The 26979-nt window shown below is 42.7% G+C and overlaps 1 protein-coding gene and 1 long non-coding RNA gene across 4 annotated transcripts in view; one reads left to right on the plus strand and one right to left on the minus strand.

The window, feature by feature from the left end:
- The window catches only part of rbbp8nl (RBBP8 N-terminal like), a 116435-nt gene that overhangs the window by 79741 nt on the left and 9715 nt on the right, over positions 1 to 26979 (minus strand). For 2 of the 3 annotated variants that reach the window (XM_087994807.1, XM_087994808.1), the window contains exons 2-3: positions 5574 to 5682; positions 5264 to 5306 (exon numbers count right to left, since the gene is read on the minus strand). In XM_087994807.1, coding sequence (XP_087850933.1) covers positions 5264 to 5306; positions 5574 to 5640 — 110 coding nt within the window. In that variant the 5' untranslated portion in view covers positions 5641 to 5682. Of the gene's footprint in view, positions 1 to 5263; positions 5307 to 5573; positions 5683 to 23948; positions 24176 to 26979 lie in introns of those variants that run through there. The other variant, XM_043710630.2, reaches the window with a different exon arrangement.
- LOC148147627 (uncharacterized) overlaps positions 1 to 26979 on the plus strand; it is a 203785-nt gene that overhangs the window by 13938 nt on the left and 162868 nt on the right. The gene's annotated exons all lie outside the window — the stretch shown is intronic.

Consider the following 26979-nt stretch of genomic DNA (forward strand, 5'->3'; position numbering starts at 1 on the left):
ACTTTCAGTGGAAACTGGCACATGAAGCCCATGTACTTCATAAAAACAAGGTCTAATCCAGAAGAACGTGAGCAGCAAATGTACAGGTACATTGTTACTTGCACATTCCCCTCTAATTCAAAAGTCACCTTGACTTGGAATTGTCGCTGTCTCAAAATTGATATTGGGGAGGCAATGGTGATGGTATTATGGTTAGACTATTAATCCAGAAACTCAGCTAATGTTCTGGGGATCTGGGTTCAAATCACACCATGGAAAATGGTAGAATTTAAATTGAACAAAGAATCTGGAATTAAGGGTCTAACGATGACTTTAAATCATTGTCAATGTGGAAAAACCCTTCCGGATTCACTAATTCGGGAAAGAAATTGCTGGCCTTACCTGGTCTGGCCTAGATATGTCTCCAGACCCACAGCAATGTGGTTGACTCTTAACTGCCCTCTGGGCAATTAGGGATGGGCAATAAATGCTGGCCTAGCCAGTGACACTCTCATTGTGTGATTGAATGGTAAGAAATGCAACAGCAGTATGAGTGCTCTCACACCAAACAGACTACCCCAGTTTAGCAATCTAGCAGCACCTGTGGCCAGTGCTGAGCAAATAATGAACAAATAATAATTTCTTTTGAATGCTTAAACTTCAGGCATCTGACTAAATTTCTTCACCAAGTTTAAATTATGCTAATCAGCACTGAGAACCAAAACTGTGTGCTAAACTTGACTTTTAAACAGGTGACTCTTACTTGTACAGCATACAGTTACTGTCCGCTTTCACCTCTTTTAAAAAATAATGCCTTGAGTATTCAATATCTTTGATCTTTTTATCTTTTATTATCGTAATTCTAACAATACTTCTTATATAAACAGAAAACTGAATGGAAAATCAAGAGTTTGGAATTGATCCCACTCATATAGAAGACTCGTACAACTTACTCACACCTATGTGTGGGAAATCCAGCTGTGCAGCTGGATATGATAGTAGCTTCACAAAAATGGATTCAGCCTAAGTGCTGAGATGCAAACTTTTTTTGGCTTTAAGGGAAAACAAGTATTTTCAAAAGAACTGAGATTCAAAAGATTTTTCCTGAATTCCCTGTTGGATTTACTAGTAACTATCCTACTATTCCAGTCTTCTTCTGAAGTACAAACATCTTTCCTACATTGACCCTGTGTTTAAATTATACTTTCAATCCAGTGTTACAATCCTCATTGGTAAATTGCAAACCAAAATAACTAAATTTACCTCTAAATAAGAAATCACCAACAAGATTCCACTTCTTGCAGCTTTTACTTTAACATAAGTTATGCATGAACTAACAGCAAGTGATATTTCAAATAAGAAGGTATATTTCCCATTCATTACAGCAGCATCTGAAGAGCAGGAAAATTGACGTTTCGGGCAAAAGCCCTTCATCAGGAACAGAGGCAGGGTGCCTGCAGAGTGGAGAGACAAATGAGAGGGGGGTGGGGGTGGGGAGAAAGGAGCATAGAGTACAATAGGTGAATGGGGGTGGGGATGGAGGTGATAGGTCAGAGAGGAGGGTGAGGAAAGGTAGCAAAGAGTACAATAGGTGAATGGGGGTGGGGATGGAGGTGATAGGTCAGAGAGGAGGGTGGGGGAAGTCTCCTTCGAATCCTCCCACTTCCTCCAGACCAAAGGGGTACCATGGGCACCTGTATGGGGTCCAGCTATGCCTGTCTCTTTGTTGGCTACGTAAAACAGTCCATCTTCCGTAGTTACACTGGCACTACTCCCCACCTCTTCCTCCGCTACATTGATGACTGCATTGGCGCCAACTCATGCTCCCACGAGGAGGTTGAGCAATTCATCAACTTCACCAACACATTCCACCCTGATCTTAAATTTACTTGGACCATCTCTGACACCTCACTCCCCTTCCTGGGCCTCTCCATCTCCGTTAATGACGACTGGCTTGACACTGACATTTTTTACAAACCCACCGACTCCCACAACTACCTGGATTACACCTCTTCCCACCCTACCTCCTGCAAAAATGCCATCCCGTATTCCCAATTCCTCCGCCTCCGCTGTATCTGCTCCCAGGAGGACCAGTTCCACCACAGAACACACCAGATGGCCTCTTTCTTTGGAGACCGCAATTTCCCTTCCCACGTGGTTAAAGATACATTCCAACACATCTCATCCACATCCCGCACCTCCGCACTCAGACCCCACCCGTCCAACCGTAAGAAGGACAGAACCCCCCTGGTGCTCACCTTCCATCCTACCAACCTTCGCAAAAACCACATCATCCAATGATATTTCTGCCACCTCCAAACAGACCCCACCACCAGGGATATATTTCCCTCCCCACCCATTTCTGCTTTCTGCAAAGACCGTTTCCTCCGTGACTACCTGGTCAGGTTCATGCCCCCCAACAACCCACCCTCCCATCCTGGCACCCTCCCTGCCACCGCAGGAATTGCAAAACCTGTGCCCACACCTCCTCCCTCACCTCCATCCAAGGCCCCTCACCACCTAACGCCTGGAGGAAGAATGCCTCATCTTCCGCCTCAGAACACTTCAACCCCGGGACATCAATGTGGATTTCATCAGTTTCCTAATTTCCCCTTCCTCACCTCACCCCAGTTCCAGACTTCCAGCTCAGCACCGCCCTCATGACCTGTCCTACCTGCCTATCTTCCTTCCCACCTATCCACTCCACCCTCCTCTCTGACCTACCACCTCCGTCCCCTCCCCATTCTCCTATTGTACTCTATGCTCCTTTCTCCACACCCCCACCCCCCTCTCATTTATCTCTCCACTCTGCAGGCACCTTGCCTCTGTTCCTGATGAAGGGCTTTTGCCCAAAACGTCAATTTTCCTGCTCCTCGGATGCTGCCTGACCTGCTGTGCTTTTCTAGCACCACTCTAATCTAGACTCTGGTTTCCAGCATCTGCAATCCTTTTTTTTCCCATTCAATAGTCAATCCAACAAAGATGCATCTTATGCAACCACAAGAATTCACATTCACAGAACTGTATTCATTTCCTGGAGCTCCTGTCTCCGTTTCTGTCACACCTACTCCATGTACCAGCAGTTTCGGCAGCTAACACACAGCGTGTGCAGCAAGCAAGCAGCCCTGGGTCAAAGTTGATGGGAAATAGTCATAACTGATATCCATAAACTTGCATGGAACATCAAGGGCAGATTCCTATAATAGGAGAAAGTGAGGACTGCAGATGCTGGAGATCAGAGCTGAAAATGTGTTGCTGGAAAAGCGCAGCAGGTCAGGCAGCATCCAGGGAACAGGAGAATCGACGTTTCGGGCATAAGCCCTTGGCTTATGCCCGAAACGTCGATTCTCCTGTTCCCTGGATGCTGCCTGACCTGCTGCGCTTTTCCAGCAACACATTTTCAGCGCAGATTCCTATAATAGTCAAGGAGCTTGGAACAGTCAGGTATTCAGTCGAGGTGTGTGCAGTCAGGGGTCCATGTGTATACAGACCAGGGCGCAGGTCCTGGTGACTCTGTTGGCTCTGTAACAGCAAGTCCAGAGATAATTCAGTCGGGGAGATAGATACCAACAGCCAGGGATCAGTGCACATTTCAGTCAGGGTTGTCTGACCATGTCAGTCAAGGAAGTGGGTAGCAGTAGGTTAATTGGATCCATTCACAGAAACTAAGAGGGGAGTAGGAGGAAGGTACATCCATTGCAATGGGACTGAGCCTCAGCAATATGGTCCTTGAGACTGTAGGCTCTGGGCAATGGGTCCTGTAACATTGTGAAGTTGGAGGGGAGGGGCAGCAGGATTTGCTGGGGGCATACAGTAAAGTATGGCTGGGAGACGATGTCTTGTGGGAGGGGGCTCTCCACTGTCAGGAACACTCTGGCTCAAAGGGGGAGCAGTGAATGATTGTACCTGCCCACTACCACCTCACATGCCAGGGCTGAGCAGGGAAGGTAGGTAGGCGGTCATTCTAGCAGTTGGCCTGTACCTTTGTATGCTAGGGCATTTCAAATGTTCATCCTAAATACTTCTTAAATATCTTGAGTGCTCCAGCCTCTACCACCCTTTTCAGTAATAACTTCTGGATTCCTACCATCTGGCTGAAAAACAATTTCCTCAAAACCTCCTGCTCCTTCCCTTAACATAGTGCTCGAAGTCGAAAAGTGTGGTGCTGAAAAAGCAAGGCCGGTCAGGCTGCATCTGAGGTGTAGCAGAGTCGACGTTTCTAGCATAAGCTCTTCATCAGGAACACCTTCTGACTTCATTCCTGATGAAGAACTTATGCCTGAAACATCCACTCTTCTGCTGCTTAGATACTGCCTGACCAGCTGTGCTTTTCCAGCACCATACTTATCGACGCTGATCTCCAGCATCTGCAGTTCTCACTTTCTCCTTAACATAGTGCTCCCTGGAATTGTACCCGGTTATTGTACCTTGCCATTTTGCCTTTCTGTTTAAGCTCTGTCCACCAACAGGCAGGGCATCTTTGAATGCTGGAGCTTGTCTGGGTGCATAATGGGCTTTTTAAGGTGATATGGGGCAAAGCATGACAGTCTTTGGCAGATGTGCATTGACTGACATGTTCTTGTGGGAAGACTGTGCAATAGGATGGGGAGCAAATCAATGGGAGTGATGCCATAGGGACTGGTATGCACTTTGCCAAAAAAAGTCAGATGCAGAAAGCCAGGCAGGATTAATTTTGGATTATTTTAACATAGTGTTAACACAGGTATGGTGGGTCAAAACTCTTCCTTCTGTTGAAAGTTTATTTAGTTCTGCATAACTCACTGCAAAAAAATGTCATGAAGCATTTTGGGATCAAGATAAAGAAAGAAAAGTATAACCAGGAGCCAATGTACAAGTCATTAACTGTAGTCATGCATCTAAGTCAGAATATATAAGAGACAAACAGAATTTTTGCCTTTGCATCTAGAGGCACGAATAGAGTCACAAAGCAGTAAGCTTCAAATTATTAATTGTATATAGACAATTAAGAAAGGATATAGGAGTGAAGAGAAAAGTGCACTAAATTCACTGGAATATTATCAGGGTGACAGATCATAGTTCTGTGCAGAAATTTGAGATATCAATTTTTCATGCAGCTGGAAAGATTAAGGAGCAACGTGCTTGAACGTTTGAGATTAGAAATGGTAAATTGTGATGGATTTTGTTCGACTGCTCAATGAGTTGCGAACAAGACGGCACAAATATTGGATAAGCATGAATAGCATTCAGATTATATGAAAGAAGAGAGAAAAGTGCAATTAAAAACAGGATGTGCTGTACTCACAGACATCGCTCCATGTTTATTTCGGTTAACTTTGTGTACAGTCCTAAACAGTAAAGGTAAAAGGTTAACGAGGGGAAAAAAAAACTTTAGAAGCAATCTAATCATGTAACATTCTCAAATAGCTTTCCTAAAAGGATATGACTGTTCAGTGTTAGAATAAATTTTGCAAAGATGCATTCTTGCCAAATATGTCAAGTGAAGATAAAAGACAATTCCACATTAACGTTTCATATTCAACAGTGGCTGTTTAAAGTGAATTTACTCACAATGTAAAGGATTAAACAGTTAACATTTTTAATGCTTTCTGTACCTTGTACTTCTTGGTCATGCAGTTCCTTGAGCTTTGCCCAGACATCTGTAAAGCTGTCCATTGTCATTTCTCACTCCACTGAAGTGATTAGGCTGAGCTTTGACTCCAGCTATGTAGGGAAAAGAAACACAAAGTTTAACCAAGGAGCATTTTTATTGTTCTTATAATAACGACCTTTAAAATAACAAAAAATCTTGCAGGAGTGAGCTTCATGGGAGTGGAATCATACACAAAATTGGCATAGAGAAGAATGTAAAAGAGTTGGGAAGTTGCCTTACTGATTAGGGGGAATATCACAGTGGCACAAAGAGGATGCCTTGCAGGGCTCATCCAGTGAGGTATTATGGGTAGAGCTCAGGAACAGGAAGGGCGCAATTAATTTGATGGAAGGCCTCCCAACAGCTAGTGGGTGATAGAGGGACAGATGTGTGGACAGATGATGGAAAATTGTGAAAACAACAAGATTGTTGTGGTGGATGATTTTTAATTTCCCTTAAATTGACTGGGAGTCATTAATGACAGGAGTTTTGGATTTGTTAGCTCTGTTAGATCTGGGGAAATTTGTTAGCTTTGTCCAAGACAGTGTTTTGAAAAATATGAAAATAGTCCAACTAAGGAAGGGACTAAGAGAAAGTGAGGACTGCAGATGCTGGAGTTCAGAGTCGAGAGGGTTTATGCCCGAAACGTCAATTCTCCTGCTCCTCGGATGCTGCCTGACCTGCTGTGCTTTTCCAGCACGACACTCTCGACTAAGGAAGGGACTATACTGGACCTGGTATTGGGGAATGAGCCCGGCCAGGTGATTGAATTTCCAGAGGGGGATCATTTCGGGAACAGTGACCATAATTCCGTAAGTTTTAAGTTATTGATGGATAAGGATTAGAGTAGTCTTCGGGTGAAAGTACTAAATTGGGGGAAGTACTAAACTAGGGGATGGCTAACTAGCACAATATTAGGCAGGAATTGGGGAATGTTGATTGGCAACTATTTGAAGCTAAATCCACACTTGGCATGTTGGAATTGTTTAAAGGCCAGTTGATTAGACTTCAGGACCAGCATGTTCCTGTGCAAATGAAGGATAAGGGAGGCAAGATTAAGAAACCCTAAATGACAACAGAAATTGAGAGCTTAGTCAAAAAGCAAAAGGTGGCATACAGTTTAGAAAACTGAAGACAGACAGAGCCCTCAAACAATACAAAGATAACAGGAAAGAACTCAAACAAGGAATTGGGAGGGCTAAAAAGGGTCATGAAATGTCTTTGGCAAACAGGATTAAGGAAAATCCCAAGGCATTTTATATGTATAGAAGGACCATGAACGTAGCTAAGGAAAGAGTAGTCCACTCAAGGACAAAAGAGGGAATTTATGTGGAGCCAGAGGAAGACAGTAAGTTCCAGAAAGAATATTTTGCATTGGCATTTACAAAGGAGAAGGACATGGTGGATTGTGAGTCTTGCATTTATAATCAAGGGCATGTCGACATAAGAAAGGAGGTGGTGTTGCATGTTTTAAAAAGCATTAGGATAAACAAGTCCCTAGGACGTGGTGGGATCTATCCAGAATGCTGAGGGAGGCTGGTGAAGAAGTTACTGGGGACTCACACAAAATCTTTGTATCATGTTAGTCACAGGAGAGGTCCAGAGGACTGGAGAATAGCCAGTGTTGTTCCTATGTTTAAGAAGGGCAACTCGGATAATCTGAGAAATTTTAGACCAGTACGCCTTCATCAGTGAGAGGGAAATTACTGGAGAAGATTCTTAGGGATAGGATTTACTCACATTTGGAAATATGCAGGATTATTAGCATTAGGCAACATGCAGGGCCGGTCGTGTTCTCACAAACTTGATTGAGTTTTTTGAGGAAGTGCCAAAGATGATTGTTGAGACCAGAGTGCTAGATGTTGTCTTTGTGGACTTTAGTAAAGCCTTTGACAAAGTTCTGCACACCAGGCTGAAGAAATCCCATGGGATCCACAGTGAGTTGTAAGATTGGTACAGAACAGGCTTAGTCACAGAAGTCAGGATCAGTGTGGAAGGGTATTTTTCTAATTGAAAATCTGTGACCACTGTTCCACAGGGATCAGTGCTGGGACCTTGTTGTTTGTAATATAAATAACTTGGAGGAGAATGCAGCTAGCCTGATAAGTAAGTTTGTGGATGACACAAAGATTATTTGGATAGTGAGGAGGATTGCCAAAGGATACAGCAGGATATGGACAGGTTGGAGACTTGGCTGAGAAATGGCATATGGAGTTTAATTTGGACAAAAGTCAGGTGATGCATTTTGGAAGATCCAATACAGGAGGGAAGTATACATTAAATGACAGAACCCTTTGTAGCATCAACATACAGAGGCATCTAGGTGTACAAGTGCACAGTTCCCTGAAAGTACAAGACAAATGGAGAAAGTGGTCAAGAAGACATATAGCATGCTTGCCTTTATTATTCTGGGCATAGAGTATAAAAATTGGCAAGCCATGTGCAGCAGTATAGATCTTTAGTAAGGCCAGATATGAAATATTATGTGCAGTTCCAGTCAAGATATTACTAGAAACATGTGGAGGGCTTTGGAGAGGGAACAAAAATGGTTTACCAGGGTGTTGTCTGGTTTGAAGTGTAATAGCAATGAGGAGAGATTGGACGAACTTGATTTATTTTTATTTGAACATCAAAGGAAGAGGGACAATCTAATAGAAGTTTACAAAATGATGTGAGGCAATGAATAGAATGGATAGTCAGAGTCATTTTTCCAGGGGACAATGGTTTAAGGTAAAAGGGGGTAAGTTTAAAGGAGATATAAGAGGCAAGTTTTTTTACACAGAGGGTGGTAAGTTCCTGGAGCAGGAAGTGGAGGCAGATACAGTAGCAACTTTGAAGAGGCATCCTGGCAGGTATGTGAATTGGCAGAGCATGGAGGGATGTGAACCGCTTGGAGGCAAAAAGTTTTTTGTTTAGAATGACAGCATGTGTTGGTGCAGTCTTGGTGGGCAGTAGGGCCTGTTCCTGTTTGGTACAATTCTTTATATGGAGCCAACGAAGGCTATCAAAAGCTTGGCAAAAGAGACAGGTTTTAAGAAGTATCATAAAAGAAGAGCAAGAGATGGAAAAGACCTTTAGGGAGAAAATATCATGCTGGAAGTATGGGCACCAATGGTTGAACACAGAAAGTTGCTAGCAATCAAATGGTCAGAGAAATATAGAGTTCTCAAGTGAATGAAGGGTTGCTGAGGCTTACAACTATAGAGAAGACCAAGGTATTGGAAGCGTTTAAACACGAGGCTCTGAAATTAATAATTGGTTCATCAGGAGCCAATATAAATTCCCAGCTGATAGGGATACTGGTCAAGTCAAATCCCAAAATAAAACCTGGCTTGGTAGGTGATACATCTAACATTTGCAGTTGGTCACTAGTATTTTCTCATTGAACATATTCACACAAGGTTGCAAATGTCCTTTAACAATAGAACATAAGTGATGCCAAAACCTTCATGTCTCAGCAGCAAAATAAGAATCATTGCCCATCTCTGTGCCGCTCTCCTGTTACCATCACTGTGAATGTACTCTCTAAATGCGCAAACAAAAGAAGGCAATAGATTAAATTACCTACAGTATGGAAACAGGCCTTTCAGCCCAACAAGTCCATAGTGACCCTCTGAAGAGTAACTCACCCAGACCCATTCCCCATATATACCCCTGACTAATGCACCTAACATTATTGGCAATTTAGCATGGCTAATTCACCTAACCTGCATATCTTTGGACTGTGGAAGGAAACCGGAGCACCCAAAAGAAACCCACGCAGACACAGGAAGAATGTGCAAACGCCACACAATTGCTCGAGGCTGGAATCAAACCCGGTCCCTGGTGCTGTAAGGCAGCAGTGATAACCACTGAGCCACCGTGTCACCCCTAATCAATATTACTGGTTGTGTTTATCGTTGCATTCTAAGAATGATCATAACTTTTTTTTACAACTAAGGATGTGATCAGTATTCAACCAATCCCATACTTTGATGGAAAATAATGATCTTTCAGTGAATTTAAATCCCTCTGCAATCCTCCATATGTACATAAAATCTTGCCTGCATTTTGTTAACTGAAGACAGTTCCCTGTTTATTTTAAATAGATTAACATTTGGAATAAAAGTGGTGGCAGAAATTTATACATTTACCTTAACAGACATAAGAATAACATCCAGAATGTATTACGGCCATAAATTATTTTACTGAACTGAAACATTTCGCAATTGATATGATTGATGTAATTAATAGTTTTGGGTTTCCGTGCTAAAGAGATTTGAATAATTAATTGTTCCAAATGGATGCAAAAAGTTCTTGAAGTGAGTGCTGGAAAAGTGATACATGGAGTTTTTAACGGATAGAATTGTTTCATCAGTTGAATTATTATTTATTGCCTAAGTTGAGAAATTGAAAGTTCGTAGAAAGATATATTTTATTCTTTCATGGGATGTGAGTCTCACTTGCAAGGCAAACATTTGTTGCCTATTTCCAACTGCTCTTGAACTGAGTGGCTTGTCAGGTGATTTCAGCAGGTAAGAGGTCACATAAGGCTCTATAGCCATATTTAGAGAGGAAAGTCTGATATTTTTCTCTGATTAGATTCTGAGATTTGTGAATGAAATGGGTTCTTTCTTTGATGATACTCAGTATTATTGAGATTAGCTTTACAGTCCAGATTTATCAATTGAATTAAAATTCCATTCATAGCATTGGGTTCATTGTGGAATTCATTGCCACAGAAAGCTATGGAGGCCAGGTCATTGAGTATATTTAAAACAGAGATGGATAGGTTCTTGATTGCCAAGAGTATCAAAGGTTACGGAGAGAAAGCGGGAAAATGGGATTGAAAATCCTATCAGCCATGATCGAATGGTGGAGCAGAATCGATGGGCTGAATGGCCTAATTTCTGCTCCTATGTCTTATGGTTTTGGACCAATGCACTAAGAACATTACCTTGGCCTCTGGATTATTACTCTAGTAATGTTATCATTGTATTAGTGGATAGTCAGAGGCTTTTTTCCCAGGGTGGAAAGGTCAACCACAAGAGGGCACAAGTTCAAGGTGAGAAGGGGAGAGCTTAGGGGAGAAGTGTGGGAAACAAATTTTCACACAGAGAGTGGTGGGTGCCTGGAACACACTGTTAGTGGAGGTGGTGGACAGGCAGAAGGCTGGAAGAACACAGCAAGCCAGGCAGCATCAGGAGGTGTAGAGATTGACGTTTCGGGTGTAACCATTCTGACGTTGACTTCCCTGCCTCCTGATGCTGCCTGGCTTGCTGTGTTCTTCCAGCCTCCTGCCTATCTATTTTGGATTCCAGCATTTGCAGTTTTTTGACTCTAACCAAGTGGAGGTAGTGGAAGCAGACGCTTTAGCAATCTTGAAGGTGTAAGTTGATAGACACATGAATGGGAGGGCGAACAGAAGGATAGGAACAGTGTGTAGGCAAAACATAGAACATAGAACGTAGAACACAGAACAATACAGCACAGAACAGGCCCTTTGGCCCATGATGTTGTGCTGAACATTTGTCCTAGCTTAAGCACCCATCCATGTACCTATCCAATTGCCGCTTAAAGGTCACCAATGATTCTGACTCTGCCACTCCCACTGGCAGCGCATTCCATGCCCCCACCATTATCTGGGTAAAGAACCTACCCCTGACATCCCCATATACCTTCCACCCTTCACCTTAAATTTATGTCCCCTTGTAACACTCTGTTGTACCCGGGGAAAAAGTCTCTGACTGTCTACTCTATCTATTCCCCTGGTCATCTTATAAACCTCTATCAAGTCACCCCTCATCCTTCGCCGTTCCAATGAGAAAAGGCCTAGCACTCTCAGCCTATCCTCGTACGACCTATTCTCCATTCCAGGCAACATCCTGGTAAATCTCCTCTGCACCCTCTCCAAAGCTTCCACATCTTTCCTAAAGTGAGGTGACCAGAACTGCACACAGTACTCCAAATGTGGCCTTACCAAGGTCCTATACAGCTGCAACATCACCTCACGACTCTTGGATTCAATCCCTCTGCTAATGAACGCTAATACACCATAGGCCTTCTTACAAGCTCTATCCACCTGAGTGGGTCTACATAAGGATTAGGAATTGTCACAGATTTGGTAGACTAAAAGGCCTTGTTCCTACAATGTTACTATTGTTCCCAAACTTGGCTAAAGGAAATTACAAATGGTTGACAAACATGCCAGAATTTTACAGAATATTAATACTTTCAGCTGATATCGGACTGGAAATCTTTCCAAGTGAAGCATGGGGACGGGTTTGACCTCTTTTGGACTCTGGGCCACCTTCACCTTAAGAGTGAATTAATTCAGCATCCAGCAGCTAATGGGGACGTTTTGACAAGTGATGCAAGGGGATGTGAGGTAAAACATTTGTTTTAAGCTATGAGTAGTAATGACCTGGAATCTGCTGTTTACAAGGGAGAGGTTGGGGTGGGCGGTGTTTGGACCTAGAGGGACTGTGAATGACCAGAAAAGGAAATTGGCTGGGCGCTTAAGGGAGATAGACTTATATGCCAATGGGGATCAAGAGTGGAATGAAATTTATTGCTTTGCTTTATAGAGAACCAGCACCAAAGGATTGAATTACCTCTGTCTGTGCTCTCACGACTGTATGAGGGAACATTTTAATAGTGCAGGAGATCTCTTGGACAATATCTTGGTCAGCTGAGTACATGAGCAAAGTATGCAAGTCTCAAAGAGGTGTCTCTCAATGTTTTAGTCTTAAAAAAAAGAGCTCACACCAAAGTCTAGCTATATGGTGCAAGCTTAGTTAGAGTCATGGAATCTTAGGCCCTTCGGTCCAACTCGTCCATGCTGACCAGATATTCTAAATTAGTCTTGTTACATTTGCCAGCACTTTGCCCATACCACTCGAACACTACCTATTCATACATTCATCCAAATGCCTTTTAAATGTTGTAATTGTACTCATGATTTGGAGATGCCGGTGTTGGACTGGGGTGTACAAAGTTAAAAATCACACAACACCAGGTTATAGTCCAACAGGTTTATTTGGAAGCACTAGTCTAAGAAAACAACCACCTGATGAAGGAGTAGTGCTCTGAAAGCTAGTGCTTCCAAATAAATCTGTTGGACCATACCCTAGTGTTGTGTGATTTTTAACTTTGTAATTGTACCAGCCTCAACCACTTCCTCTGGCAGCTCATTCCACACACGCACCACCCTCTGTGTAAAAAAGTTGCCCCTTTGGTCCCTTTTAAATTTTTCCCCTCAACCTAAACCTATGCCCTCTAATTCTGGACTCCCCCACCCCAGGGAAAAGACCTTGCCTATTTATCCTATCCAATCCCCTCATGATTTTATAAGTCGCTATAGGGTCACCCCTCAGCCTCCAATGCTCCAGGTAAAAGAGCCCCAGCCTATTCAGCCACTCCCTATAGCTCAAACCTTCCAACCCTGGCATTCATCCTTGTAAATCTTTTCTGAACCCTTTCAAGTTTCACAATATCCTTCCTTTAGAAAGGAGAGCAGAATTGCGCACAATGTCCTGTGTCCTGTACAGCTGCAAAATGACCTCCTAACTCCTCTATTCAATGCTCTGACCAATAAAGGAAAGCATACCAACCTTCTTCACTATCCTATCTACCTGCGACTCCACTTTCAAGGAACTATGAACCTGCATTCCCCAGGACCGTACCATTAAGAGTATGAGTTCTGCCCTGATCTGCCTTTCCAAAATGCAACACCTCACATTTATCTAAATTAAACTTGACTCATGCAAAAGCTAAGCAGGTACTCGAAATGTTACTGTCACGCTCTTAAATATTTTCAATTTCTTCGAAATACTTCCCTACTCACAGTCAAAATAGCACATAAAAGGAAGGGGTTAAACAAACAGTAGATGTGTAAAGTCTTAAGAGCTAGCCACTCTGATTTAAAGAGTAGTGAGTCAGTGGAACAGGATAAAGCCAGTAGGTAAAAACACGGACTGCAGATGCTCGAAACCAGATTCTAGATTAGAGTGGTGCTGGAAAAGCAGAGCAGTTCAGGCAGCATCCGAGGAGCAGGAAAATCGATGTTTCACGCAAAAGCCCTTCATCAGGAATAGAGGCAGAGTGCCTGCAGAGTGGAGAGATAAATGGGCGGGCAGGGTTGGGAAGAAGGTAGCAAAGAGTACAATAGGTGAATGGGGGTGGGGGTGAAGGTGATAGGTCAGAGAGGAGGGTGGAGTGGATAGGTGGAAAGGAAGATAGGCAGGTAGGACAAGTCATGGGGACAGTGCTGAGCTGGAAGTTTGGAACTGGGGTGAGGTGGGGAAGGGGAAATTAGGAAACTGGTGGAGTCCACATTGATGCCCTGGGGTTGAAGTGTTCCGAGGCGGAAGATGAGGTGTTCTTCCTCCAGGCATCGGGTGGTGAGGGAGCGGCGGTGAAGGAGGCCCAGGACCTCCATGTCTTTGGCTGAGTAGGAGGGGGATTGAAATGTTGGGCCACAGGGCGGTAAAGATGATTGGTGCGGGCGTCCCAGAGATGTTCCCTCAAGCGCTCTGCAAGGCGGCGTCCAGTCTCCCCAATGTAGAGGAGACCACATTGGGAGTAGCAGATACAATAAATGATATTGGTGGATGTGCAGGTAAAACTTTGGTGGATGTGGAAGACTCCTTTGGGGCCTTGGATGGAGGTGAGGGAGGAGGTGTGGGCGCAGGTTTTGCAATTCCTGCAGTGGCAGGGGAAGGTGCCAGGACGGGAGGGTGGGTTGTTGGGGGGCGTAGTCACAGAGGGAATGGTCTTTGCGGAAGGCGGAAATGGGTGGGGAGGGAAATATATCCCAGGTGGTGGGGTCCGTTTGGAGGTGGCGGAAATGTCGGCAGATGATTTGGTTTATGCGAAGGTTGGTAGGGTAGAAGGTGAGCACCAGGGAGGTTCTGTCCTTGTTACGGTTGGAGGGGTGGGGTCTGAGGGTGGAGGTGCGGGATGTGGACGAGATGCATTGGAGTGCACCTTTAACCATGTGGGAAGGGAAATTGCGGTCTCTAAAGAAAGAGGCCATCTGGTGTGTTCTGTGGTGGAACTGGTCCTCCTGGGAGCAGATATGGCAGATGCAGAGGAATTGGGAGTACGGGATGGCATTTTTACAGGAGATAGGGTTGGAAGAGGTATAATCCAGGTAGCTGTGGGAGTTGGTGGGTTTGTAAAAAATGTCGGTGTCAAGTCGGTCGTCATTAATGGAGATGGAGAGGTCCAGGAAGGGGAGGGAGGTGTCAGAGATGGTCCAGGTAAATTTAAGGTCAGGGTGGAATGTATTGGTGATGTTGATGAATTGCTCAACCTCCTCGTGGTAGTACGAGGTGGCGCCAATGCAGTCTTCAGTGTAGTGGAGGAAGAGGTGGGAGTGGTGCTGGTGTAACTACGGAAGATGGACTGTTCTATGTAGCCAACAAAGAGACAGGCATAGCTGGACCCCATACGGGTGCCCATGGCTACCCCTTTGGTCTGGATAAAGCCAGTGGTTGTCCTAATGATAAGAATTAGTATGAGCCTAACTGAAACCAACAAATGCTAGATATCACAGTGGGTCAGATGCCATTGATGGAGAGAGAGCAAGCTAATGTTTTGAGTCCAGATGGCGCTCCATCAGAGCTGAAGTGAAGTGTGGAAGGACAGCAGATACGTTGTGGTTTGGGGGGTGGGGTCAGCGTTGGGTGTAGTGGGTGTAGTGGGTGTAGGGTGCCGGTGAAGAAAAGATGTTTATAGTTCACATTAAGTGATCGGTATGTGAGAATGGCAAAACAATAATGTGTCTCCTTCCAGACTTGAAAGGACAGTAAGTGGGATGGGGGGAGAGGAAGACTTGATAACAACTTAAAAGAAGAGGAAAAAATGTTTACAATTTAAAGGTGTTGAACTCAGTATTAAGTCCATAAGGCTGTAAAGTGCCTTGTTGTTGAGGATGAGAGGATGAGATGTTGTTCCTCCAGTTTGTGATGTGATTCACTGGAATACTGCAGCATGTTGAGGACAGACAAGTGGGCACGTGAGCAGGAGACTGTGATAAAATGTTCAGTTACAGGGAGATCGGGGTCTTCCTGTGTACAGACCAGAGGCACTAGCTTATATAGCACTAACCTTTGTAGTCTTCTTACAATCCTTGTTCACTCATATGCACATCATGATAGCAACTTCTATATACACAAAGTCATTCCAAAAGATGAGAGACTTTGCAAACAAATCAGGTCTTTTTTGATATATCATCTCAGTTGCATCAAACTGTAAAGATTAGATTAGATTAGATTCCCTACAGTGTGGAAACAGGCCCTTATGCCCAACAAGTCCACATCAACCTCCAAAGAGCAACCCACTCAGACCCATTTCCCTCTGACCAGTGCACCTGACACTACGGGCAATTTAGCATGACCAATTCACTTAACCTGCACATCTTTGGACCGTGGGAGGAAACTTGAACACCCAGCAGAAACACACGCAGACACAGGAGAATGTGCAAACTCCACACAGATAGTTGCCTGAGGCAGGAATTGAACCCAGGTCCCTGGCGCTATGAGCTATAAATTGTGTCTTGCGATCTTATATTTCACAACCACCTGATGAAGGAGCAGTGCACTGAAAGCTAGTGCTTCCAAATAACTCTGTCGGACTATAACCTGGTGTGGTGGGATTTTTAACTTTGTACACCCCAATCCATCGCTGGCACCTCCAAACCACAGTCTAACAGAGCATCTTGATCAATAATTTAACAGTTGTTCTTTGGTTTCTGATAACAAAACCCAGGAATCAGCCATTATTGCTCCACATGACAGGAAGGTTGTGGGTTCAAGTTCCTCTCTTGCAATTCAAGCAGAAAATTTGAATTGCCACTTTAGTGAAGCACTGAGCAAGTGCTTCACTGTCAGAGAAGACAACATTTAGATGAAATGTCAAACTATCTTTCTCGTGCATGGAAGTAACAGCTGTCAGGGAGTTATTTTCAAAGTAGCAGCGTCCTGGCCAATATTTATCCATAACAGATATTATTGACATGGGTTTATCTTGTCAGAGTAATAAAAAAGATTACAATGTGGTTTCCTACTTTGGAACAGTGACTACACTTTAAAACTGTCTTATGTGCTGTGAGTCACTGAAGGACACACTGAGTGTGTGAATGTCACTGTACAAATGGGAATGTTCTCGCACTTCAATGCATTTATGCAGTGGGAGATTTCCATTGATTTCTCACACTGTTGTTGTATTCTGATTTTCAGCTTGAAAGAACATGACGTCCATTTTCACCTGGATGGTGCAAACCATTGTGAAATGTTCCCCAGTATTGATCACCGGAAAAGTGCAGAGGTGTTCAGTGAGAGAGAAATGATTAAAGGAGACTCGGATAGAGGTTGCTGTTTCATAAAGTGGTGCCACTGCTGCCTAAAAGCATTCTGACTCCCATCATGTTTCATGTACACAAACTAGGTTTCTGTGAAAGTTTCATAAGGCAGTCAGCATGTTATATTGCTCATTATATTGACACAACCTTTGAGTTTCATGTCTAAATAAAGCTAATTAACAGAAGAACACATTTACAACATTAAACATTTCCAACATCCTCAAATGCTTTCAAACCACTCATTGTTAATAGGTCTCATTATTCAGGAATCCTTCTAAAGAATCGTAATAATTGATGCTTAAGACGTCTGAGAAATGAGGAAGAGAAACTCTGTGAGTAAGGGAGTTGGTACAACCTGGAATGAACTGCATGGAAATATATGGGAAGCAGATTCATAAATAACTAGCTAATTTGATAAATACTGGCAGTGAAATAAGTTAGACAACTATGGAAAAATAACAGGGACAGTGGGACTAATTGTTGCATTACTTTCAAAATAATGGTGTAGACACAATGAGTTGAATGGTCTCATTCTATGATTCTATAATCTTAAGCTCAAATCCTCCAACCCTGGCAACATCCTTGGAAATCTTTTCTGAACCCTTTCAAGTTTCACAACATCTTTCCGATAGGAAGGAGACCAGAATTGCATGCAATATTCCAACAGTGGCCTAACCAATGTCCTGTACAGCCGCAACATGATTTCCCAACTCCTGTACTCAATACTCTGACCAATAAAGGAAAACATACCAAACGCCTTCTACACTATCCTATCGACCTGCGACTTCTCTTTCAAGGAGCTATGAACCTGCACTCCAAGGCCTCTTTTTTCAGCAACAGTCCGTAGGACCTTACCATTAAGTGTATAAGTCCTGCTAAGGTTTGCTTTCCCAAAATGCAGCACCTTGCATTTATTTGAATTAAACTCCATCTGCCACTTCTTAGCCAATTGGCTGATCTGATCAAGATCCTGGTGTAATCTGAGGTAACCTCCTGGGCTGTCCACTACACCTCCAATTTTGGTGTCATCTGCAAATTTACTAACTGTACCTGCTGATTGGTTGACAAATAGACCTCTGATTGGTAGACGCATTGACATAGAGAATGGGCCAGTTAGATAATGACAGACAGTTATTTGTTTAAATTTGAACCTGGCAAGTGCACCAAAGCTTAGAGACTGACCGTGCACAACCTGGGCTGGCAAAGCTTAAAACATCAGTAATGATTCTGTGATGGACAGCATTTGCTAAATAATCTTGAATGTGTAATGAACTATGCTGACAACCAATTTTGCATGATAAATTGGGCTGACATTGTGGTGCGTTTGTGTCTATAGGAAGCTACATATATTAGCTCACAGGGCTCAATTCTTTGCCTCTCCTTGTTTGAAAACTATATTGCTAGGCTCAAGAATGCCGTTCTGCCAATGTGAACCTGCATAATACTGGAAACCACGTAAGTATGGTGTTACCCATTCCTTACCCAGATTCCAAGGATACATTTCATGCATATGTTGCAAGGCAATGATTATGATGGAAGTAATGACTATTGTTTTTTCCCTTACCATCGCAGAGACAATTAACCTATTCCCACAGCTGTACTGGCTGGCATACTTAAAGATCCATGGACCAGTGACTAAGGTACAAATATTTGAGTGCCAAATCCCAAGATGCATTTTGTAGACATTTGGAATCTTGCCCGAAGGTGTAATTTTGCTTAAAAATTTACTTTATCATAATTATCTCTTAAATGCTTATTTAAAGGGAAGTTTGATACAGAACCAAGAGTATGTCACTATACTTGAAGGCATATTAAATAATATCAAACCTTCAAAAGGATAAGCTATCTCAATACATTTCCAAACATTGTGAAATAAACTAAAGCTACTGTGGATTTGATTCTATTAATTTTGTGATGATGCCAAGTAGATTTTGAGGCTTGATAAGTGGCGCCAAGAAATATTCAGTTCCATGTTGTATCATTATATGGAGTTTACCAGTCTCTATGGAGGCCTCTATATATCCGAGATTGGGGTTTACCATGTGACCTCACTGGAAAGGGTGTGGAGAAGAATGCACTCTACCAAATGCATTCATAGCTATTATTCCAAAAGTAATCTGTACTTAAATGGGACCACGGTGTTGGTGGGATAGCACAGGTGCTGTGTAACCAAACCAACAGCATTGAAAGAAAAAGATAGGGTCAGCTAGTATTGTGTAATGGTTTTAACCCTACCTTTGAGTCAAGAGTACTGGGTACAAATCCCAACTGTTCCAGAGATGTGTAATAGCATCTCTGAACAGGTTGATTAGAAAGCAGCTTTAAAAAAATAGAAAAAAAATAAACAAATGAATTCTGTTCCAATTACAGCAAGATCGAAAAGTGTCATGGCTGCTACCTGAGTTTCATTTGTGTCTTGCGGACAACTCCTGATAACTGGATTCTGAGCCAACGCTGACTCAATTAGTCCATGAACGTTTGGAGATGATGTTCCATGAGTGATGCAAATACAGTGTGGGGGTCAGGATCAGAAATGACCCAGATTTCAGGTGTCCGACACCAAACTGAAATTCAAAGCACTTAAGCGAGTTCTGTCTGGTTAGTCATATTGCACAGTAAGGACAATCCTAAATATAAAAAAGGACTCCTCATGGTCTAATCTCATTCAACTGCCCCAGCTCTACGATGGAGCCAGTAAGAGTGGTTGGGCTACTCTCAGGTTATCCCATTGAGGTGAACTTTGCTACAAATGGAAATTACTGGGGAGGGAGACCTGGATTGAGGTCCCACTCACCATTTTTTAAAGGCTCCTTCGTCAAAGGGGCGGCACGGTGGCACAGTGGTTAGCACTGCTTCCGCACAGCGCCAGAGACCTAGGTTCAATTCCCGCCTCGGGCAACTGTCTGTGTGGAGTTTGCACATTCTCCCCGTGTCTGCGTAGGTTTCCTCCGGGTGCTCCGGTTTCCTCCCACAATGTGCAGGTCAGGTGAATTGGTCATGCTAAATTGCCCATAGTGTGAGGTGAAAGGGTAAATGTAGGGGAATGGGTCTGGGTGGGTTGCTCTTTGGAGGGTCGGTGTGGACTTGTTGGGCCGAAGGGCCAGTTTCCACACTGTAGGGAATCTAATCTAATCTAAAGTTGGGGCTGCCACCTGAGTGCACTATGTTTACAATGTGACCATACTCATCTCACTTCACAGGTACTTAAATAGTCAAGAGTCTGAAGTGTCTATGTACTAATTTAGTGTAACAATTGATATTTTTAGTACCTCCACTGTAACAAAGTGCGCAAAGTTCTTCACCTGAAAATTATAAAGCAGAATGAGTCTCTGAGGCACAAAGGTGATGTTTAGATAGTTGACAAAGATTTGAGTCTGAACTGTGTCTTCAAGAAAATGAGGTTGAGAGCTGGAGATGTTTTGGGAAGGAATGGCTTTTTCCTCATGGAAAGCCTGCAGCCTTCAGGACTCTATATTAAGTTCAAGAGTTTTAAAGTCTGAGTACATTCTCCTGAAGGACATAGCTGCTAGAACTGGGTCTGCAGCAGGTGGTTAAGGAACCAACAAGAGGGAAAACCATATTTGACCTCATCCTGACTAATCTGCCGGCTGCAAATGTATTAGTTCATGACAGTATCAGTAAGAGCGACCACCGCACTGTCCTTGTGGAGACAAAGTCTTGCCTTCATACTGAGAATATCTTCCACTGTGTTGTGTAGCATTATTACTGTGCTAAATGGGACAGACTTTGAACACACCTAGACAGAATTTATAGTTGATGCAAAATGCATTTCAGACCTGGTAAGATAAGTGTGAGCTATCTCGACATTTATAAATTGCAAGGGTGCCAGTGATCTGTTGGAGAGGCCCCAAGTTAAGGTTCAGCTGGAGAATGTGTTGTTTTTGGTGGACCATCAGTGGTGGCGGAGTAGCAGTGCAACGTGCAGGCTCCTCAGCCAGGAGTCCAGAGTTCATGTACACTATCCGCTTTACTTGTTTTTTCTTTCTCTGCTTTTTAAAAAATATTTTCATTTATAATTCTACCTTCTTGTCTTTTAATGACTTCAGTGGAAGATGGGTTCTCCTGGCCCAGGTCCAGCAAGGGGTGGCTTCCAAAGACCCAGAATGGCCGTAGGGGCTTGGTGCTTGGTGGGACAGTCTCCTGGTGGGGCGGGCTTCTGGTGGGACAGTCTCCCGGTGGGACAGTCTCCTAGTGGACAGTCTCCTGGAGGGACAGTCTCCTGGTGAGGCAGTATCCTGGTGGAACAGTCTCCTGGTGGGACAATCTCCCAGTGGAGCAGTATCCTGATGGGTGGTATCCTGGTGAGGAGGCTTTCTTTGGCAGCTTCCCGGACTTCCAATGGCCCAGTGTGGATGCCTCGCCCTGGCATGGAAGTCTGATCTCGTGTGGCAGGGTCTCAGCCCGGCCCTGTGTCTTGGTCTCAGTCTGGTTTTCCCACAGACCCCAAAACCAGGAGTTGTCAATTGAACTGTGATGGACTTTTATTTTTCATGACTTCTATCATTAATTTTGGTGCCCTGGTATGAATACTCATAACTCTTTGTACATTGTTTCTTGTCAAAATGCATGTGACAATAGATTGCTACTCTAAAGTTAAAATTTCTGCTGGGCAAGAAAAAAGACTTGTTAAAAATGGTGTAGTTACAGGCTGGAGAAACTACAAATAATGAAAGGATACACAGAGCTTAGTTTGAGTGTAGTGGGTGGACACCGCAAGGCACAGCTATGGGAAGGGAAATGAAAGACCACACATTCAATTCAAAAGGGGGTTGCAGACACGAAAATGATGCAAAGCCAGAATTAAAGTCATTAAAGGCAATTTAAAGACCTAAGCATACAAGATCGAATGGAAAAAGAGAGACTATTCAGGCTGCAGAAAAAGCAGGAGATCCATTACTTAAATCAAGGTACAGGTAGGAAGCATTATTCAAGCCACAGGCAACAGGGATCATCCGGAGAAAGAGCTGTGAAGCAATGGAGATTACAAGACAGTGCAAATCAGCCAAGAAAATCTGTTAAAGGAAGGGATTAGTTTTAAACAGCTCTAAAATGCAGGCATAACTCAGAAAAGCGTCAAGGGAACTGGAACTGATTCTTAAAGCTACAGGCAGTGGTATTTATTCTATAAGACCATCAACTAAATGGGAACATTTTTAAAGGTTTCAAATAGAGGGAATCATCTGGAAAATTCACAGAAAATTATCCCCTCCAGTGAATAATCAATGGATAATGCATTAATTTTAAGTTTGATATAAAGGCATGTAGATGTATTATCACATAGACTACCATGAATGAAGAATCACTGTTTATACAACAATACAACTATATTTACACTTAACGTACCACTTAAAATTAAAACGATGCTGCTAGCAACTTTTCAGCATAAGTGCTGTCAGATGGTAGAGAAAATATACATACCTCAAAATGAAGAATTCTCACCCTTGAGCATGAATGCATGCCTTTGAAGAATTCTTCTGCCATTTGAAGAAAGCTTCTTCAAATGGCAGAAGAAGTTAAACTAATTAAACTCAAGAATCAGCTGGACTAGCACTAGCCAGTTACATCTGAACTGTTCTAGGAATGGTCAGTCATGGAGCAACAGCTCTAAGGTTAAGGAGCAACTTGTCAGGGATCAATCAGTAGAAGATCTCTTAAGGCTTCATAGATTTATGACAGAATCCAAGCAAAAGATAGGGTCAATTGTTCCATAGCTCGTAAATCCAGGATTCCACTAAAAAAAAATCCCTGGTCCAGAGATCCAGAATAGTTCCAAACAGGAGCTTGCTGTTTCAACAAATTAGCCATCCTATGTAAAAGATGGCTTCCTATGTTAAAGACCAACCAGAGATTGTAGTGGAACAGCAAGAGGAAGGATACTACTAAGCTGGAAAGGGTTCAGAAGAGATTTACCAGGATGTTGCCAGGTATGGAAGGTTTGAGTTATAAAGAAAGGCTGGGTAGGCTGGGACTTTCTTTTTATTGAATGTAGGAGATTGAGAGGCAACCTTACAGAAGTTCATAAAATAATGAGAGGTACAGATTGAGTCAATTATAGTTCTCTTTTTCCTAGAATGGGCCTTGGGCATATTTTTAAGGGGAGGGGAGACAGATTTAAAAAAGATGAGGGGCAATTTTTTTTACACAGAGGATGGTTCACATGTGGAATGAACTTCCTAGTGGATGTGGGTATGGTTAGAACATTTGAAAGACATTTGGGTAAGTACATAAATAGGAAGGGTTTGGAGGGGTATGGACCAGTTGCAGGCAGGTGGGATTAGTTTAGTTTGGGATTAAGTTCAGCATGGACTGGTTGAACCGAAGGGTCTGTTTCTCTGCTGTATGACCTATGACCTTATACTTGCAGGAAGTGTTCCTTAACCAGTTTTCTCACAGAAGATATGGCCAAATCTTTGATGGAGCTTGAGACTTAAAAAAGCCTCACTGTGAATACCTTGTTAAGCCAACCTTTGAACTCAGGTTAACAATGCCACAAAAAAGCCAGACCAATTTATAATTCTGATTTGTATAATAGCTAAAACTCTGTTGGTATATCTCTGACATTTGGTATGTTGTGCCATTTGCTTTGCTGGGGTAGATTGTGATAACAAGAAAGAAAGCTGCAACTTCTGGAACTCAAAAGTTAAAAACAGAGAAACTTTGTAAAATAAACAGCATTCTCGCCCTTCCCTCTCCCAACACCTGTTCCACATGTCAGGTATAAATTAGGGGGCACAGAGATAAACAGGTTTTACCTGATTTTCTGTGAATGGAAAAGAATGAATAAAGTTTACAGTTTGAAGTACATTTCTGCCATTTTCTTCTTTAAGAATAAATTACTTACATCTCTCATTTTATGCCGACAAAAGGTATTAGTCCAGCAAATGTATTACCAATTAAGAATAAAAAGTACTGCAAACAAATAATTGCAATTATTTTACATCAGATAGCAACAAATTATCCATTTATCCACACCTTCCAGATGTAGCTGCAGTCAACATGTAGATTCCACCAAAACTTCCTTTGGGCAGAGATATGAGAATATCCTACTCCTAAGTTGTATATCGTTGGCGAGATAGCAATCCTATTTAAATGCGGTTTCCTGCTCACTAAAGATAGTTCTTACTCGTCATTCAATCTGACTATAAGGGCATTGTTTATGCACTTCCTTGAATTTAAGATAATATTTAATCCATATTTTAAGGCATATGCTGAATCTCCACACAGTCGGAACTAACACTTTAATTGATGTGTGAAACACTGATAAAAGTAGTGTGATTGTGCAATGAATGGACTTTGCCACTTTCAATGTGTTGACCTATTGAAGATCTGGGTGCTTTTTTTTAAACTAGAATCCTCACCTGAATACATGGCAGTTGTAGAATACACACAGAAGCTGAGAGTTTGTTACATATAAAAATAGATTGATTCAGGGAATGAAGGGAAGTTGAGCTAACCTAAATTGTTCACAGATTTATTTTGACAAGTTATATTTATGTAGCACCTTTAATTTAGTGAAATACCACACTGAGTGTCACAAAGCAAAATTGGAGACTGAGCCACAGCAGGCAATATTAAAGCACATAGCCAAAAGCTTGATCAAACAGGAACATTTTAAAGGGAAAAGTGAGATCGAAGTGAAGAGGTTTAGGATGGAGATTTCAGACTAGGCAATTGAAAGCATTATCACCAAGTACAGTGATTAAACCTGGGAATGTTCAAGTAGCCAAGCTGAATGGACAGATGTCTCTTCAATGACTTGAGTCATTGAGTCATACAGCATGTAAACAGGCCCTTCAGCATTCATGCCGACCAGTTTCCTAAACTGAACAAGTCACATTTGCTTGCATTTGGCACAAATCCCTGTAAACCTTTCCTATTCATGTACCTGTCAAAATGTCTTTTCAATGTTGTAATTGTACTTGCCTCTACCACTTCCTCCAGCAGTTCATTCCATACGTACCCCACCCTCTGTGTGAAAAGGTTGCCCCTGAGGTTCCTTTTAAATTTTTCTGCCTCACCTTAAATCTGTGCCCTCTAGTTTTGGACTCCCTTACCCCGTGGAAAAGACCTTGGCTATTCACCTTATCTATGTCCCTCATTATTTTAGAAACCTCTGTAAGGTCAGCCATTAGCCTCCTAGGCTCCAGGGAAAAGAGTCCCAGCCAATCCAGTCTCTCCTTGGAACTAACTCTTCCAGTCTCAGTAACTTTCTCGAAAATTATGTTTGTACGCTTTCCAGCTTGTCCTTCCTATAGCAGGGAGACCAGATTTGTATGCAGCACTTCAAATGTGGCCTAATCAATGTTTTGTACATCTGTAACATGACATCCCAACTCCTGTACTCAACACTCTGACCAGTGAAGGTAAGCGTGTCAATTGCCTTCTTCACCATCCTGTCTACCTATGATACCACTTTCAAAGAACTATGTACCTGCACCCCTGGGTCTCTGTATTCGACAACATTCCCCAGACCCCTAACATTAATTGTGTAAGTCCTCTCCTGGTTTGTCCTACCAAAATGCCATGATTTCCTTGAGACTGCCATGAACAAGAGGCAGAAAGCAAAATAAGGCCTTTGTCTCTCCCAGGATGATGTCAGAAGTCACACGACATTATGTTATAGTCCAGCAGGTTTATCTGAGATCACAAGCTTTTGGAGTGCTGCTCCTTCATTCAGTGAAGTCTCCCAAGATGATGGCACACATCACAATATTGAATGTTGAAAATGGTTCAGCTGCTCAGACAGATTGGAGAATCTCAAAGCCATAAGATGAAGAACCAGCAGAAGCGCAGTGAAACATATGCAGTAATTGTATCAGTTGTATTTTGCAACTGTGACTTGAAAGTATTTATTTGATTAGGTCTTGAGCTTCAGGGTACATGGGGGCTTTAATTTAAAGAAAAACAAGAAGGGGGCTTGTGGTGCTCCAGTTCACAAATAGAGTCAAGGATTCAATAGAGTGGGCGGCATGGTAGCACAGTGGTTAGCACTGCTGCCTCACAGCGCCAGAGACCCAGGTTCAATTCCCGCCTCAGGCGACTGACTGTGTGGAGTTTGCACATTCTCCCCGTGTCTGCGTGGGTTTCCTCCGGGTGCTCCGGTTTCCTCCCACAATCTAAAGATGTGCAGGTCAGGTGAATTGGCCATGCTAAATTGCCCGTAGTGTTAGGTAAGGGGTAAATGTAGGGGTATGGGTGGGTTGTGCTTCAGCGGGTCGGTGTGGACTTGTTGGGCTGAAGGGCCTGTTTCCACACTGTAATGTAATCTGTAATCTGATTCAGAGAAGCTGATATATTAATATTACGACAAGAGTTAAAAATGTTACAATGTATGACCCTCATCTTTATTTATTAGCAGTAGGTGCTAGTGTTCAGCAAACTTTGGCCAATCTATCTCCTTCAGTCTTTTCCTCTTGTTCCTGATGCTATTCAGGTGATTATTAAACTCTCATTATTGGATTGTCTACCTCTTCAAGTATTCTCCTACTTTTGTGGTCAATGTGACTGGTGTGTACAGCAATACTTTCACCAGTCTACAAGGACAATAGGGAGCCATTTTTAGAATATCTACGGTGTTCTCCTAGATGATATGAATCGGCATATATGCATCATAATGCCTTTTCTCTGCATAATGAAGGTGGAATGGGCACTAGAGTAGCTTTTTATCAACGTCAGAGCAAGGACAGTAGAGTATTACAGTTGTGGAAAATCTTATGGCTTTTGATAATGCGTCAGCAATTAAGTGAATGGAATTCCTTTTAAAAATCCAGGTGATTCTGACAAAAGTAACCTATGACAATTCTGTACTGAACTGAATCCACAAGCTTCTAAAAATGTGGCAGGAATGCTATCATGACATGCCATTATTCAAACAGAACAAGCACTTATGACAGAATGAAGGGAAGACACCAGGAGTAAGACTACAGGAAAGGCTAAGAAGATCAGAGGTTAAACTGAGGCCTCGTCTATTCTCAGTGAAGCCTAGAAAATTCTTTTTTACCAG

This window comes from Chiloscyllium plagiosum, unplaced genomic scaffold (genome assembly GCF_037043375.1).
Source record: "Chiloscyllium plagiosum isolate Xiang-an unplaced genomic scaffold, Cpla_swu_hap1 HiC_scaffold_15, whole genome shotgun sequence".
Lineage (NCBI taxonomy): Eukaryota > Metazoa > Chordata > Chondrichthyes > Orectolobiformes > Hemiscylliidae > Chiloscyllium > Chiloscyllium plagiosum.